The sequence below is a fragment of the Mauremys reevesii genome, linkage group 1, assembly GCF_016161935.1.
Source record: "Mauremys reevesii isolate NIE-2019 linkage group 1, ASM1616193v1, whole genome shotgun sequence".
NCBI lineage: Eukaryota > Metazoa > Chordata > Testudines > Geoemydidae > Mauremys > Mauremys reevesii.
The window spans coordinates 206,510,182-206,527,602 of NC_052623.1; the positions used below are offsets into that span (position 1 = coordinate 206,510,182).

General features: G+C 46.2%; 1 protein-coding gene across 7 annotated transcripts in view; it reads right to left on the minus strand.

The window, feature by feature from the left end:
• Positions 1-17,421, minus strand: part of LOC120399662 (limbic system associated membrane protein) — a 1,355,472-nt gene that overhangs the window by 252,716 nt on the left and 1,085,335 nt on the right. The window contains exon 1 of one of the 7 annotated variants that reach the window (XM_039528142.1): positions 7,995-8,135. The exons of the other annotated variants lie outside the window; for them this stretch is intronic. Within the exon in view, the coding sequence (XP_039384076.1) occupies positions 7,995-8,083 (89 nt within the window). The 5' untranslated portion in view covers positions 8,084-8,135. Of the gene's footprint in view, positions 1-7,994; positions 8,136-17,421 lie in introns of those variants that run through there. 7 annotated transcript variants of the gene reach the window in all.

Genomic DNA, 17,421 nt, shown 5'->3' on the forward strand with positions numbered 1-17,421 from the left:
GACCAGCAGGAGGCACCATAGGGCTGAGTCCACTCCCTTGCAGGCAGATAGAGATGAAGATTGTTGAGCTCTCCTTCACATCCCCCACCCCGCAAATGACTGAGTATACAACAGACTCAATATTCCCAGCCCCCTGCCAGCTTGGGGGTTGTGAGAGGTCAGAAATGAGAATTGGGTTTGTTGTGCAGAAAACAGCTGCTGCGTCATGTGATCTACCTCCTCCATCCCCCAATTTTTGTGCCCTCAGTGTTATGTTCCACCCGCTCCTGCACACCGCCCTGACGGAAAGGGTTTGTAGAAAATTAGATGTCCCCCTCATGCAGCTATATATGCCATGAGTGTGTGCATGTGTGCTACACCAATGATAGAGAAAGCCTGCAGGGATGTCACTGTCACACCCTCCCACCCCCCATGACAATTGCTGTGTGTCCTTATAATGCCACACAACAGGTGAGAAAGTCATGGGAGGGTGGAGGGCAGGTGGGTATGGTACAGAGAGGAGTGACAGTATTGGCTCACCACCCGTCATGGCCCTAGTCCCAGCTGCCCATAGCAGCAGGGGCTGCAGGCGGGAGGACGGATTGACAGCCCTTGCAGCTACATTACAGTGATTTAATTATTTTACAGATGGTAGAGGAGCCATCACAGTCAAACCCAGCTTTAGCTGAGGCACTGGCTCTGTACAGATATCCATCTCAACTCTTGAGCACTGACCATAGGCAAGAGACAGACAGGGGGCATGTACTGATGAGACTGAACTCCCCTCTCTTTCCTCGCAGGGGTCCCCTCCAGGGCAGGGCTGAGCAGCGGCGATGGAACAAGTTTTACAGGGGGGTGCTAAAAGCCAGTGGTCCCCAAACATTTTACCTCACACCTCCTTTTACCCCTGTCTGTGGCTCCCCACCTCCCCAGAGCTGGCTCCAGGATGGGGAGGACGCAGACAGGGGTAAGGGGGCTGAGGTTGAGACCACCGCTGGGGGCGGGAGTAGAGCTCCAGGTGCAGGTCTTGCAGCTGGGACCCTGCATACAGGGCCAAGAACAGAGGCCTGAGTGCAGGGCCGGCGGCAGCCAGTACCCTTGGTGCAGGGCCAGGAACAGAGTCCTGGGTGTGGGTCCTGCAGCCGGGGCCCCACATGCAGGTCCAGGACTGAGCTGCCACTTCAGCTTTTGAGAGGAAAAGTCCTCTTTCCAAAATCACCAGACAACTTGCATGTCAGCGGGAGCAGGTTTATAGCTGTAAGACACTTCCACTTTCCATATACGTGGCAAATAAAGCTCTTAAAGCACAACAAATAGTGAAAGGACAGTCAAGGCCCCTCCATCTAGACCCTGTATAAGTCATCTTGTAGGTTCCACTATCTCCGAATTTAACAGGAAACCTCTATGCACTAGTGCCCACCTCTCCCAGTTCCCCGCCACAACATTGCACAGGGTAGTTCTCGGCACATTCTTTGTGCCACCCACTCAGTCAACCTGAATGACCCACGGCAGGGCAGTAGGAGAAAGTTTGGCAGTGAGGAGATCACTGGCCAGGTTTGTTCAGATTTGCCTTGCAAGAGAAGCCACTATTCTCATAGTATTTCTTACTTGCCCACAATAGCAGAGCTTCCCACAAGCATTTCCAATACCCGATGGCAAGCATATCTTGCTAACTCTGAGGGGAAACAAAATACGCAAGAGGCTGAACTGTGACACATGTAACTTGCACAGGTTCCTTGATAGTATAGTGGTAGGGAATGGAGGCACCCCGACAGCTCAGGTATGGGAACGGAGCCCCAAGTGTGGGTCCAGTGGCAGCCGGGACCCTGGGGTGCGGGGCTGGGACCCCGCACAAAAAACAGGGGGTTCTGCAGCACTCCCCGCACCCCCTAGTTCCCACGCCTATGGGGCTGACACACACATGGATGGAGCAGAGGGTGGACGCTTGCCCTCAAGCTACCCAGGTTGTGCCTGTTCTGTGGCCATATAAAAGGAGTAAAATCTCTGAGGCTGTTACACCACTACCTCTCATTTCTCCACCCCCTGTCTGTGGGAATTCAAAGAGGCCAGCACTTCTCCTCAGCACTAGTCACACAAATGTTGCACTGAAGAGAGAACGACAGAGGATGAAGATTGTTGCCGAATGATAAGACAGATATTTGACAGTAGGTTTTCAAACAGCCTCTTAGGAAGGGTCAGACATTTTCCAAGTTCCTACACTTGAATGCGGTTCATTCAGATTTTGCGAAGGCGGCCGTCCACAGCTATGTGACTCCACCCGTATACAGCACTCCCCTCTAGCAAACATGCCCACAGAAGCTTTCTGAGTTGTTCTGGGGTCAGTTCTGGGCAGTAGGAATGCCATGCTGTGTGGTGATACCATGGTGCTGGTCAAACTAGGAGCCTGACTAACATTTGCCTGCAGGGTGTAGCCCAAAGACTCCGGCCTGTGTAACTGACTTCCAGCTAAGAGAGGCCAGTGAGGCTTCACTCGCCCAAGTCCAAGCTGGTTCTTCTGTCCAGATGCACATTTCCCCTGAGGCAAGTTTACAGCTGGGATTGTTTTTGTTTTAAAATCTGCCTCTTCGCTAAGAAAGAGGGCCAGGGAGAGGCATCACTCTGGGGTCATTTGCATTTAGCAATGTGGGCAGTGGATCAGGTGGCTTCGAGGCATGCAATGTCAACGAATGGTGCCACCTCAGACTGCAATCCTGGTGACAGGAGCAGAAAGCAACCATCTGAGGGAGGCGCTGAGACTGAGGGCTGATAACACATCACACTATTGGTGACCTTCTGCCCATCTCTAATGCCTTCCACCCGAGCATCTCAAAACGCTGCACTCACGTTCATGAAAGTCGCCCTTCCTATCCAGTGGTGCAATAAATCAGGATTATTACCACAGAGAGGCTAAGGGCCAGATTTGCCTAATTCAGTGGCTAGAGCTGAAGATGGGCACCTAATGGGATTTTCAAAAGTACCTGTGTAGGTGAATGCTGACATTGAAGACAATGGGAGTTAGATGCCTACGGCACTTAGGTGCTTTTGAAAATCCCTCTGTTCCTAGCTGCATCTTTAGGTACCACGGGTGTAATCCACAATGCGACATAGGCACCTAAACTCCAGAGTTTGACACTTAACTCCCTGTGCGTGGCACTACTGTGATTCATGAAACTCCCGCTTAACTGCTGTTTAACCCTGCAGGCACCTAAACTAACTTTGCACTGTTAAAATTCCCTGGGTGCCTAAGTTTTAGATCCTGGGACATGCACACTGTTGCCTCCATCAGAACAATTCATGAACTGAAGGAAGATAGGCATTCAGCTGCTGAAATCACATGAAGGCCTCAATCCCATAAATATGGTCAGAGGCTTAAACAGTCACTGGGCCAGGGAGTGTGAGAGAGAATGACTCTGTAGCCTGGCGACTGAGGCACCCACCCACCAGTTGCTCTTTCATTAATTATCCACAGGGAAACAGCTTCAACAGGAGAGACTGAGGGAGCTCTACTTCTGAATATCCCAGAGCTCTGAGAGGTGGGAGACCCTTGTGCAAATCCTTTCTCCCCCTCTGGAAGAGAGGGGGGAATTAACCCTGGGTCCCCCACACCCCAGTTGTGTGCTCCACCCACTGAGATACAAGTTATGAGGTGGGCACCAGCACCACCACTGGCCGTTTTGTGTGGAGCAAGGCAGGCACCTAACTCATTCCTGCAAGAACAGTTTAGGTGCTTAAGCCACCTGACTGCAGGCAGTTGGTTCCTATTCAGGGATCGATAGCAGAGAGAGGTGCTCCTGCAACCTGAACATATGTACCTATCCCCTGGAGAGGGGTGGGACCTAAGACAAACTCTTCTAGTCGACATCTCCCATTGGCTAGCTTAGGCAGCTCCCATGTAGCATGTTGGATTTTGTGGATTGTATTTTTAGGCTCTCCCACCACTGTATAAGGACCTAATGCACCTAACTCAGCTTTGTGGATTACAGTGTGATTGTCTAGGTTCCTCCAGGTCTGGTGCCATGACACTCAGCATCGCAGCACCAAAGTCCTTTTCCCAAAATCTGGCCCTAGGTGACTTCCCCAGCATCAAACTGCAGATCAGTAGCCAAGCCAGGACTAAAACCCAAGTCTCCTAACTTCCAGGGCTAAGCTTTAACCATGAGGCCATCCTTGCTACCCTAATGCCTCTTAACTTCACTTGTGTAGGATGTTCACTGCTACCCCCATGTTTAGCTTTATCTGCCAAGGCTTGCTACCACTGGAACGACATGTATACTGCCCTTTAATTGCCACAGCAGCCATTCCACCACAAGGTGATACCTCAGCTTAGTGGCAGAAGACTGAGCAGCAGTGAGGGAGGAGTGAGTATATTCCACAAATCCATTCCAGGGGAGTACAGGCTCGGTCCCAGGTGAGCACAGAATGCACCGTGGCTTTTGTCTGTCACTGAAGACAAACGTCTTCAGCCAAGCAAGGGCAGCTAGACAGCTAGGTCCAGCCATGTGTTAAGAAAGAACAGAACAAACTTGCCAGCTGCCATAAGAAATGCTGCCCCTGGGAAATTAAAATGTGTATGTCATAGCATATCCTACACTGCTGACACCCAGGGGTCAGATCATCAGTAGAGCCCAGTGGTCAAGGCAGGTCACTTGCTAGATTCTAATAACCTTGCAGGCTCCCTTGTAATGGACAGTGCCAACAAAATGAAAACAAACAAAACAAATACAAAACAAAAAAGAGAGAGAAATTGGATGAGTAAGTGAAATGGATTTGAGCTACTCTCTCTGGTGTACCTGTTCCTCTAAAACTGTCAGAGAAAATCCATGTACCAATGTGGAAATTCCAAGTCCTGGTTCTCTCTGAACATATATCAAAGTAGGTTAGGCATCATGGTGCATGTATACACGTATCTATCTGCCATATGGATCATCCAGCTTTATTGAGTACACATTAATAAGGATTTATGTGATGATGCTCAGTGTCAGAAGTGTTAATTCAATACTAATAGAATATTAACTGGTATATTAACTAACATTTGAACAGCAATTGCTGTGTGGCATCCATTAGATCAGGGGTAGGCAACCTATGACACGCGTGCCGAAGGCGGCACGCGAGCTGATTTTCAGTGGCACTCACACTGCCCGGGTCCTGGCCACTGGTCTGTGGGACTCTGCATTTTAATTTAGTTTTAAATGAAGCTTCTTAAACATTTTAAAAACCTTATTTACTTTACATACAACAATAGTTTAGTTATATATTATAGACTTATAGAAAGAGACCTTCTAAAAACATTAAAATGAATTACTGGCACGTGAAACCTTAAATCAGAGTGAATAAATGAAGACTTGGCACACCACTTTGGAAAGGTTGCCTACCCCTGCATTAGATATTAAACAACTGTTAATGTCTGATAATCAGTGAGCATTATCACAATTACATTTGAAGGTTTCTGATTAGATTTATTGAAGTCATTATTGTCCCCTTAAATTAACACATACTGATTGTGATGCTACACCCCATAGTCATCATAGAAATATTGTTATAATATGAATATGGCATAACTAAGATATATTTTATGCAAGATGGGTCATGTAAGGTATCTTTGGAAAGGTTATGGTTTGCTGAATGTGATTATCCAATCTGTATGCATGTATCATTTCTGTATCTGAAGTTAGGAATATTGACTATGTAACAATTACAACTGTGTGTGTATTTGGGGGAATGCCCACCACACAGTAGGCAGTCAGCCTCAATGGGCCATGTAAGAAGGACAATAGAACTTTATCTCCCACCTTCCTGAGAGGCTTCCTGGAATGTTGCTTTAACCCTGCAGGATCATGTGACGATGTCACCTGGTACAGAGTACCACCTTGGACACGGCTGGTATTTTTCCACTGGAAACAAAGGATTCCCGCCTTATGTAAATCCTAATTAAGGCTGGGAAGTAAGTCAATCAGAGCTCTTCTGCATTGCCTCCCTGCCCAAAAAGGAAAACTGCTGAAAGCACCTGAAGCAATAAAGGAACTATTGGGGGCGGGAAGGAAAGAGCTGTGCATATCTCCCTCCACTTTGAGGGAGGGGGCGATTTTTATGAGCTTACGCTATATAGATCTCTATACAGCACGAGACAATATAATTTTAGGTTTACACTCCAGAGAGCATGTACACAGGAGAGTTGGGCATTCCCCTAGCTGAGCCCTCCCCAGGGCTGCCCGGGGTGGGGGGGGGAGGAGAAGTGGGGCAATTTGCCCCAGGCCCCACAGGGACTCCCCCCATGAGAATATAGTATTCTATACTATTGCAGCTTTTTTTTTTAATGGAAGGGGCCCACAAAATTTCTTTGCCCCAGGTCCCCTGAATCCTCTGGTCTGATAACAAACTGTGTGATTCCACAGCTGGGTTGTCCCTACTTGTGCGTGTGCTGGACAGGGGCTTGAGAGCCTGACATTGCAGCACAGAGTGCGGGGGACCCAGGCTGGTGGGACAGGCGGACTCAGTGGGACCCCAGCATATCTGGTGGCACCCCAGAAAGGGGGGGGGTCCAACCTATCACATTCATTATTTGCAATAAATCCTTTTTGGTTTTTCTTTCCCAAAACATTCTTGGGTGCAGGCTTGGAAAATGAATGCTCTACACAACACCAGAGCACATGTCAATAATGACCTGTAACAAGCAACAGGCCTGTAAAGTTGGGCTGCAACTAGCCTATTCAGTCCTTGGCCACTGCTCATGCTGCCAACAAGAAGGCCAATCAATACTGGTGGTGGTTCCTTGGAAACTGTTTCTTCCCCATCACTATGTAGGCAATCACAGAGCCATTAAATGGCAATGACTTTTGTTTAATACCAACCTTAGATCAAATTTAAACCAAAGACCTAGAATAGAATGTCTCTGTATCCTACAACCAATCGCCCTAAGCCACCCAGACCACATAAAAGCAAATTCACTGGAGGCTGGCAGGCATACAATAAGATGATTAGCTATTGGATCAATTTTTAAACCTGCCACAGATGTAATTTCAGTACTTACATGGTATTTAATATCCATGCAGTAACTAGCCTAGTGATTAGAGAAATGGCGCAGGAGTTAGAACTTTACAGGTTACACAGATAGTCCTTTCGCCTCTCTGTGCCTCAGTTTCCCATTTGTAAAATGGGGAGAATGACTTCATAGGAAGTGGCAATATATTCATTAGTGTTTTTAAGTGCTTTGAGACCTTCAGTTAGGACTGTCATCCATACAGTAAGTGCAGAATGTTATCATCTAAGTTAATTGCCTGCAGGAAGGGTATTTAGGGAAACTGCATTGAACATGCCACTGTATGTGGTAAACACAGTGTATTTCTAATGCTACCTCTTGCTCACACTCATCTAAAACAGAAGGCCTGAATGCCACCCACCTCCCTGTTTCAAGAGGATGATATGCTCATTAGTTATTTACTTCAGATATTTATCTGTACCATCTGTACCAGTTCCATAATATGGTGCTCATTAGGAACGCAAAATTTGTAAGTAACACTCACTAGATTAAGGTCCCCACATTTTAGGATCTATTGCTCAGGGGGAGAAAAAGTGTCACAATGTCCTATCGTGACACTGTTACTGAATCCCCAGGTGATGAAGTCACATCACCACGCCAGTATGCTCCAGCCCAAATCACATGGCCACCCCAGCTACGTGCTCAAGAGAGCAGCACAAGAACCTGAATAAACTGAACAAAATAGACAACAGATTGTAGGGTGACCAGACAGCAGGTGTGAAAAATCGGGATGGGGGTGGGGGGTAATGGGAGCCTATATATGAAAAAGCCCCAAATATCGGGACTGTCCCTATAAAATCAGGACATCTGGTCACCCTAACAGCATGCCCCTGTCTGAAACAATTCATGAGTTCACCATGCCTCTGCCTGAATGACATCTGAATTACCCACAAGAATGATGTGGGACAGTCCCTTGAAAATCTAGACTGTTCCACCAAATGAGAGCTGTTTTTCAATCCCAAATCAGTTTATTTCTTACCTTGCTTCCCGTTTGAGCACTTCCATTTCTGGGATCCCCACAAAACTGGGTCTTTCATTTCCTTCTGTGGCTCCCTGGTGCTCACCCATTTCTATTTCATATTATTGCTTCTGGTTTTCAGCACCAGCAAAGCAAGCTGGGGGGGGGGGTGTACTTTTTGCAGCACGCAGAGGAGAGAAGTATTTGAGAACCCCTGTATCCCAAATCCCAGCTGGATTTGGAATTAATTCTGTGGCAGCAGCAGCTCCTGCTTCTGCCCTTCCTCCCTCCCCAACTCATCTATGTAATTAACAGAACAGGCAAACCAGAGGTGACTTTGCAAGCCCCCCTCAATCAGAGTTTGATTTAGACCCAGCATAAGGGTGGGGTTCAGATCGGGCTCCCATTTTATCTGAACCTCTCAACATTTTAGGCATTCCAGTCTGGGCCTTCCTCTAATTACAAAAGGAAATGTGAGCCTTAAAAGATTTCACAAGGGGGTGCGTCTCTGCTGTGTCCTCACATTGGCAGACACAGCCCCCTCCCCTGCTGAATGGAGCATAAGGGTCTGATCAGAAGCTGATGGATCCCTGGGGTCTAGCTATGAATCACTGGGAGTCTCCTCAGATGGTGAATTATAATCACATAGGTTGCATTCCCTTCCCCCAACCCTTCTTCTCCTCGCTCCAGCCCTATCATTTTCCCTCAGCGTTTCTCCACGCTGCCTCTCCTCCCGTAGAGATGACTGCATGCAGCATATTCATTTCCCAGCATGTTGTTGAAACACTTGTAGCAGTTTATGTTCTTTCTGTCGCTCCCACAACTCTTGTCCCCAGATCCTCCTCCCCACCCTCCAGCAAACAGACGGGTGCGCTGTCGAGAAGTGTTATTTGGATGGAAACCAGTGACAGGCTATCAAGACCCAATTCATCATCAGCCACAGAGAACAGCAGTAAAGCGCTCACCTCCCATTTCCTGGAAGATGGCCATAGCTAGAGCTGGGAAGCTGGGCAGGGTGGGGCAGGGCTCTGAGGTGGCACCAAGCATTTTCTCTCTCAGGGCTTGGCTGGCTGGTTCTTGCTCACAACCGTAGGGTCTAACCGATTGCCCTATATGGAGACAGGAGGAATTTCCCCCCACACTGGATTGACAGGGACCGTGACGGGGGGGAAATTCACTTTCCTCTGCAGTGTGTGGGTAGGGGTCACTTGCCAGGATTGTCTGGGTATATCTTACGTAATCATTTGCCTGTGGGGGGCTTGAAGATTGAGGTGCACCTCAGTCCCTCCAATTCTCTGCCCCTGGCACATAATAGCCTAGTTTTCTGTGGGCTGTAATGCTTTGGTCTAATTGCTGGGTTTAGAGGCTGGGGCTGGGTGGTGGTGGTGGTGGTCAGACAAGATGATCTGGGTATTCCCTTTTGGCCTTAAACTTATGACTGTGGGGTGGGCAAGGTGGAGCCATTTTGGGGACTGTATCTGTGAGTGCTTCCTCTCCTGTATATGAGCAGTGAGCCTAAGCAATTGTGGGTTAAGACTAGAGGTTCTCAAACTGTGGTCTGCGGACCACAAGTGGTCTGCAGGCTCCCTTCAGGTGGTCCGTGAATAGTTCCCTCTAAGGTTCACGCCTAGGCAGCTACACACAAAAGAATGAAGGACCCCCCACCTAATCAGTGGAGCCATGCAGTCACACATGTAAGGTGAGGACGCACATGTAAGGTGAGGTGGTGGCCTTGGGGGGAAGGTGGGAGGGGGCAGTGGGGTGAGAAGAGGGGGTGGGGGGAATTTGGGACATGCAGGGCTGCGGCAGCCAGAGAAAGAGGCAACTTCCCCCAGCTCCACAGCTGCAGCTGCTGGGGAGAGACCACCCTCCTTCCCAGCCCTATCTTAGGTGCTGCCGCAACAGGGGGGAGAGGGCACATCCATCACATTAGAAAGGTAACTACTGATATTAAAATATGAGTAGTGTGCTTTTATTTGTAGAACAAAAAATCATTATTAAGCTTTTTTTTATAGAGCACTTTTATCCAAAGTACTTTATAATAGTTAGCTAACAGTACAAACAATATTTGGAAAAATCATTAAGTGGTCCTCCAAGACCCTCAATTTTCAAGTGGTCTGTGGGGAAAAAAAAAGTTTGAGAACCACTGGTTTAGACTATAAAGAGGGTGGCTGAAGCACTTTTTTCTACTGCCTGTAGAGGCCACTATTCAGCATAAATTTATAGGGTTTTTTGGAGAGGTCAGAGAGTACACATCCTACAACAATGGAGGGTAAGAAAGGAATCTTTGTGGCTGAGTTTCTATTGAAATGATTATTTGATGCTGCTGGGATTTTATTGTATGACCAATGATGTGGTAGGATGTCTAGAGCTTTGAATAAGGTCATTTATTTAGATTTAAAATAATGAAATGAGCTCTGACCGGCCAAATCCTGCAGTTCTTACACTGGCAAAACTCTCACTGACATCAAATGGAGTTTTTCCTGTGTCAAGACTGCAGGACTGGGACCTGTGTGTTTAAATGAAATACTGTGTTGGTTTACCATGTGCCAAACCACAGCCCTTGCTTCAGTTATAAGAAAAATTCCTGTGGCCTTAGCTGACATTTTCCGTCCACCGTCCACTGATCTCAACATGCTTTGTAGAGATAGGTAAGTGTGAGTGACACTTCCCATGCTCCCCTTTACTCCATTCACCCTTTGCTTACCCCGTTATAACACTACCTCTGTGGAACACAACAAAACTCAACTCCCTGCAGAAAATAAATAGAGGCAGAAGGTAAAATTAAACATTTCAAATCCAGCCTACTGCATTCTTATATCAGAAATGCCATCTGCCTTCTTTGGACAGCATCAAAGCCTGCCGTGGCTGAAATGTCCACATAAAGCTTGCCTTCTCATAAGAGCCGTGCTCCTGCAAGCAACGAGGAGCTTTCTGTAATCATGTGCATCTGCAGGATTTAGCTGACAACTTCCCCTGCTGCCCTCTACCCCAGTAACATGGCAAGACAGAAAAGAAAATGGAATCAAATGCTACTTATTCAATGCAAAACACCACCAACTCCTGGTCACGTGCACCGAATGGGCCAGATAAATTCTCCAAAGGGCTCTAGGGGTGATCCCGGCAATTACAGACCAGTAAGTCTAACGTCGGTACCGGGCAAATTAGTTGAAACAATAGTAAAGAATAAAATTGTCAGACACATAGAAAAACAAACTCTTGAGCAATAGTCAACATGGTTTCTGTAAAGGGAAATCGTGTCTTACTAATCTATTAGAGTTCTTTGAAGGGGTCAACAAACATGTGGACAAGGGGGATCCAGTGGACATAGTGTACTTAGATTTCCAGAAAGCCTTTGACAAGGTCCCTCACCAAAGGCTCTTATGTAAATTAAGCTGTCATGGGATAAAAGGAAAGGTCCTTTCATGGATTGAGTACTGGTTAAAGGACAAGGAACAAAGGGTAGGAATTAATGGTAAATTCTCAGAATGGAGAGGGGTAACTAGTGGTGTTCCCCAAGGGTCAGTCCTAGGACCAATCCTATTCAATTTATTCATAAATGATCTGGAGAAAGGGGTAAACAGTGAGGTGGCAAAGTTTGCAGATGATACTAAACTACTCAAGATAGTTAAGACCAAAGCAGATTGTGAAGAACTTCAAAAAGATCTCACAAAACTAAGTGATTGGGCAACAAAATGGCAAATGAAATTTAATGTGGATAAATGTAAAGTAATGCACATTGGAAAAAATAATCCCAACTATCATGCATAACATGATGGGGGCTAATTTAGCTACAACGAGTCAGGAAAAGATCTTGGAGTTATCGTGGATAGTTCTCTGAAGATGTCCACGCAGTGTGCAGAGGCGGTCAAAAAAGCAAACAGGATGTTAGGAATCATTAAAAAGGGGACAGAGAATAAGACTGAGAATATATTATTGCCCTTATATAAATCCATGGTACGCCCACATCTCGAATACTGTGTACAGATGTGGTCTCCTCACCTCAAAAAGATATTCTAGCACTAGAAAAGGTTCAGAAAAGAGCAACTAAAATGATTAGGGGTTTAGAGAGGGTCCCATATGAGGAAAGATTAAAGAGGCTAGGACTCTTCAGTTTGGAAAAGAGAAGACTAAGGGGGGACATGATAGAGGTATATAAAATCATGAGTGATGTTGAGAAAGTGGATAAGGAAAAGTTATTTACTTATTCCCATAATACAAGAACTAGGGGTCACCAAATGAAATTAATAGGCAGCAGGTTTAAAACAAATAAAAGGAAGTTCTTCTTCACGCAGCGCACAGTCAACTTGTGGAACTCCTTACCTGAGGAGGTTGTGAAGGCTAGGACTATAACAATGTTTAAAAGGGGACTGGATAAATTCATGGTGGCTAAGTCCATAAATGGCTATTAGCCAGGATGGGTAAGAATGGTGTCCCTAGTCTCTGTTCGTCAGAGGATGGAGATGGATGGCAGGAGAGAGATCACTTGATCATTGCCTGTTAGGTTCACTCCCTCAGGGGCACCTGGCATTGGCCACTGTCGGTAGACAGATATTGGGCTAGATGGACCTTTGGTCTGACCCGGTACGGCCTCTCTTATGTAATGTGTTGCAAAGTGTGATCCTGGACGGACAATGTGATTGTTAGATACAATAGTGCCAGAAGCCCTGTGAAGAAAACCCCAGAGCGCATCACACTAAGTTTGTTTTGTCTTCCCGTTCTGCTCAGCCCTTCTCTGCCTCATAAGCATTAGGGTGACCAGATGTTACTGATTTTATAGGGACAGTCCTGATATTTTTTTTCCCCTTATACAGGCACCTATTATCCCTCCTCCCCCACACACCCCGTCCCCATTTTTCACATTTTCTATTTGGTCACCCTAGTAATCATTGACTCAAGTACAGCAACAGTTAACAGAGAAGAGTGACAAGAATGAACCACCTTATTTTGCGTTCACCCTTCTTTTTTATTCCATTATATACTCATGAAGAGAGAGCTGTGAACATGCTGCACAACATTCTAGTCCTAACCTCTCCCAGCAGAAGGTGCTGTAGGGAATGCTCAGGCTGTAGCAGGTTGGTTGTAGGAGATGCATAGCTACTCCAGCCTCTGCCAGGAGGAGTCACTGTAAGGAATGGGATAAGAGCACTGGCTGGTGCAAAGCTCACAGCTACTCCAGTCCCAGTCCCTCCCAGCAGGAGGTAGGTGTCAAAGAGATTAATGCAGAATTGCTGGCTATGAGCAATTTGCAGTTACTGTAATCCCAGACTTGCCCAGCAGAAGGTGCTGCACGCAGTTGAAGTTGAATACACCCTCATTAAGGCCTGGACTACACTGGCAGAGTGGGGAATCGATATAAGATTCACAACTTCAGCTTCGAGAATAGCTGAAGTCAACGTATCTTAGATCGATCTAAAATTACGTACTTCGCATCCTCGTGGCGCTGGATCGATGGCCATGGCTCCCCCGTTGACTTTGCTTCCACCTCCTGCGCTGCTGGGGTTCAGCAGTCAACGGAAGAGCGATTGATTTAGCGCATCTACACTACACGCGATAAATTGATCCCTGATAGATCGATCGCTACCTGCCGACTCGGGGGGTAGTGTAGACATACCCTAAGATACAGCCTTTTTAAGGGACTGGGGTATCCTATCACTGACACTGTCATTAACTGTCATCAAGGCCTTGAATCAGCAAAGCACTTAAGCATGCACTTAAGCACTTGCTTAGAGCTTAAGTTAAGTCCCTTTAACTTAAAAAGTAAGCACATTGCTGAATCAGGGCTTAAGTACAATTCCAAGCTCTCTCTCACCAGGCTATTACAGTCACTTGGGGATTTTATTATTAATTATTTTTCTGTTGATTTAGAGAGTTTGCATTTAAATATGGCCCTACCCTGGGAAGCTGGCAGAAGTGGAAAGAAGTAGAATCCATCCAGTACTCACTTTCTATCGGGCACTATTATTTTGTGTCTTTGCTCTCAGACCTGCCTGCTGCTTCCTAGGGCTCTTCTCACTTTTGTTATGATTGTGGGCAATTCCCTTGTAATGGGATTCCACAGGGCTGATAAGCTCTCCGGAGTCTTGTTCATTTTGTTTAGTGTAACTCCACTTCTTTTTAGCTAAAGCGATAACAAGTGTTGCCAATTCTCATGAGAATTATGGTTTTCCTTAAAGCCTCAGCTCCTGGACTCAAGTGAATATGTGATTATTTCAGCCTTCATTCTTAAAGAAAAAGATGGCTGTTGAGAAAGCTTTAAAATGTGACCTCAATGCACCCTGAAGACTCAAAAAGCAGAAGGAAAATAAAAATAACACCCAGTCTATTATTTTACATAATCTCATGATTTTAAAGACAATCTCATGATTTCTGGTGAGCCAGACTCATGATTTTTGAGCATTTGGAGTTGGCAAGACTGAGTGAACGTGGCTGCCAGTGTTGTGCTGTCTTTATTCAAGGAACTGACCAGTAGCCACACTGATAGTAACATGCCGGGGAATTCAGTTCTCCGGCCAGAAGTCAGTGCTCTGTAAAACATCACCCAAGTGCCTCTCACTGACAGACCTGGTCTACACAGAGTTTGTTCCAGTATAACTATTTTGGTTAGGGGTGTGATTTCTTTACCAAAGAATAGTTACACCAGCCCAACCCCTAGTGTGGATGCAGTTATATCAGCATGTAGACACAGATTACCACCCTTCCTGTATGAGAACTACTATCCCGGTATAACCGCCTTTATACCAATAAAACTGGGCCTGCATTAAGGGTTGTACTGCTTTGACCATACCGGTATAGTTAAAGTGGTACAACTTGTGTGTAGATCAGATTTCAGACCAGGGCCTATCTGAATTTGCATAGGCAAGATTTCTTCCCCTAAACCCACCAGACAGGGGAAAGGCAGTGAGATCCCATCAGCCTCCTCAAGACACCCCATTCAGGGAACAGAGCCTCTGTTCTGTTCTCCTTTGTAATGCAGCATGTACCCCTGCTGCTACAGCCTGAGTCACTATCTCTGTGGCTCCACAGGATGGACTGCTGCTACCTTGCATAATCTCAACCTAGCTGTTGTTTACAGAGCTGCCAAGCACCTTGATAGCTTGAGTCAGGATCTTGCTCACAGAAGAGGAAGGAATGATGCGCTTTCTGTGGAAGCAGACTATCAATTCCTTCCTCTCTTTTGGGTCAGTTGAGAACGCAACAATTTCCAGCCAGAAAGCTGGCTCTGATTTTGATCCAGAATGATTGGAGGAAGCTAATCAGCTATCAGTCACATGGGCACTTAATTAAGTGACCAACCAAGAACACACGCTTCACTCAACCTGCCTGCAATTTCCCTCCATATAGCCAGTGCCGCTTTTCTTTCAGAAGGGGAAGTCCTGGATTGGGGCCGCAGGTCAGGAGTGAGATGAACTGGCAGAGCTGTATCAGGAGCCCAGGATGGGAATAGCAGGGCATGCTGCAGGTTGGGAGTGAGATGCATTAGTACATCACTTGATTGCACTTTGTCAGAATGAAGGGTCCTTCACCTATTTCTTTAATGAGAATAAAAGTGAACATTTTCAAAAGCCCGTAAGTCACTTAGGAGCCTAAATGCCATTGAAAGGCAACAGTACTTAGAAATTGAGCAAAAAAAAGGTCTGAAAGCATTTGAGGCCTCCAGACTGCTGCTAAAGAATGTCAGAGTTTAATTTTTGTCCAGGAGAAGCACTTATATAGTGACAGGAGCCCTAGAACAACCTCAGACAGATGGACAAGCAGAAAGACAGATTGGAAAACCTATACTAAGGAAGATGGGGCAAAGTCGAGGCATTTGTCACATAATCAGAGAGCACCAGGAGGTTGCCACCCTGAATGCTTGCAAACTTTTCCTCCAGACTTTTTTAAAGAAGAAATGCATTTCTGAGACACCACCTCCTCTTATGGCAGGGGGAGAGGAAGAGTGATCAGCTTGGCTGGAAGGCCCATGTGACTGCTCTGTGTCTGGTAATTATCCAGCCCGCAGAGGCAATCTGAAACGTTCCACTCTGTATCAGAGCGTTACAGCATCTGGAGCTGCTATACCCAGATAAAAGCAGAAAGACAATCAGGCAGATGGGGAAAGACAGTGCGACATCACAAGAAGGAGGGAGGATGATCGGCAAGAACTGGTAAGAAGCATCAAGGCAGACAGTGCAGCTACTGGAGAAATAAAGCCACAGATTAGTAATGCAAAGGAGAATGTTGAAAGAAGCAGAGTGAGAAGGAAAGAAACAGAGTGATGGTGAGACAGAGGCAGGGTGAATGCAAGAGAGAGAATGAAACGAGAGAGAGTAGGAGATGAAAAAGGGAACTTCAAAGTCCTCTACCCTTCCACCTGCCCACCCAAAACGAACCTGGAGGGACCAGTCAAGGAGGATGTCAGCATGGCAAGGGACAGAATCAGAAATTAACTCACTGAGGGTGGAATAAACAGTCACAGCATTGCAACCAGTGCTTTCCCACAGTGGTTTGCAAAGGAAAGGGGACTATAAACTCGGGCTAACATACAAGTAATTAAATCTTTGGGGTTTACTTGATGTACTCTATATTTAGGGAAGAGAAAGGGGTTCAGGAAGGAATTCACTCTCACACAAAGGTGTAGCATTGCACAATAACCCAAGTAAATTATATGGTGGTTCCAACCTTCCTCTGAAACATCACTTACTGACACCAGAGGCAGGATACTGTACCACATTGTCATAAGGTATTCTTATCCAATCTATGCCCTGATATGCAGCATAGTTCTGCCTGGCACGGGCTGTCTGCCCAATGTGTTGCCAGTGGGTTTTACTGAATCAGGAAGACCTGAGGATCAAGTAGCAGAAAGTCACATGTAACCTCTGTGGGTTGAGAAAGGGGCACATTAATGGAAATGTGCAAGAAAATTAAGAGACTCAAAGAATGAAGAATCTTCATTCACAAAGGCAGAGGGCGTAGGTTTTTTTTGTTTAAAAAAAAAAGAGGCTGACAATTGACACCAGCTGGCAGTGGACTGCCAAGTGCATAATGGTATGTAGTCCCTCTGTGTAGACCTGTGTTTTATAAGAGTGTTGGGAGTAACCAAATCCCTGGATCCAAACACCACAAGCTCTGGATTGACAAATCTGAATAGAAACAGCAGTTGCAACCCTGGATCCAGTAGAATCCAGTATCCTGCATCCAACTGTGATAAGTGCCAGATGCTGCACAGAACAGTGTAAGAACCTCCCAAATGGACAAATATAGAATTACCTGCCCCTAGGATTAGATCTATTACTGTAGCCCCAGCAGTTAGTAGTTGATTTATCCTCTGAACTGCAAGGATTTACATTCCTCATAAGTGTTATTCTATCTAATGAAACAGTGTAGGTACTTATTATCCACATAAATATTTCACGGTTTTTAAAAGTCCTCTTAAGCTCTTGGCCTCTGAAATCTTGTGGTAGTGAGT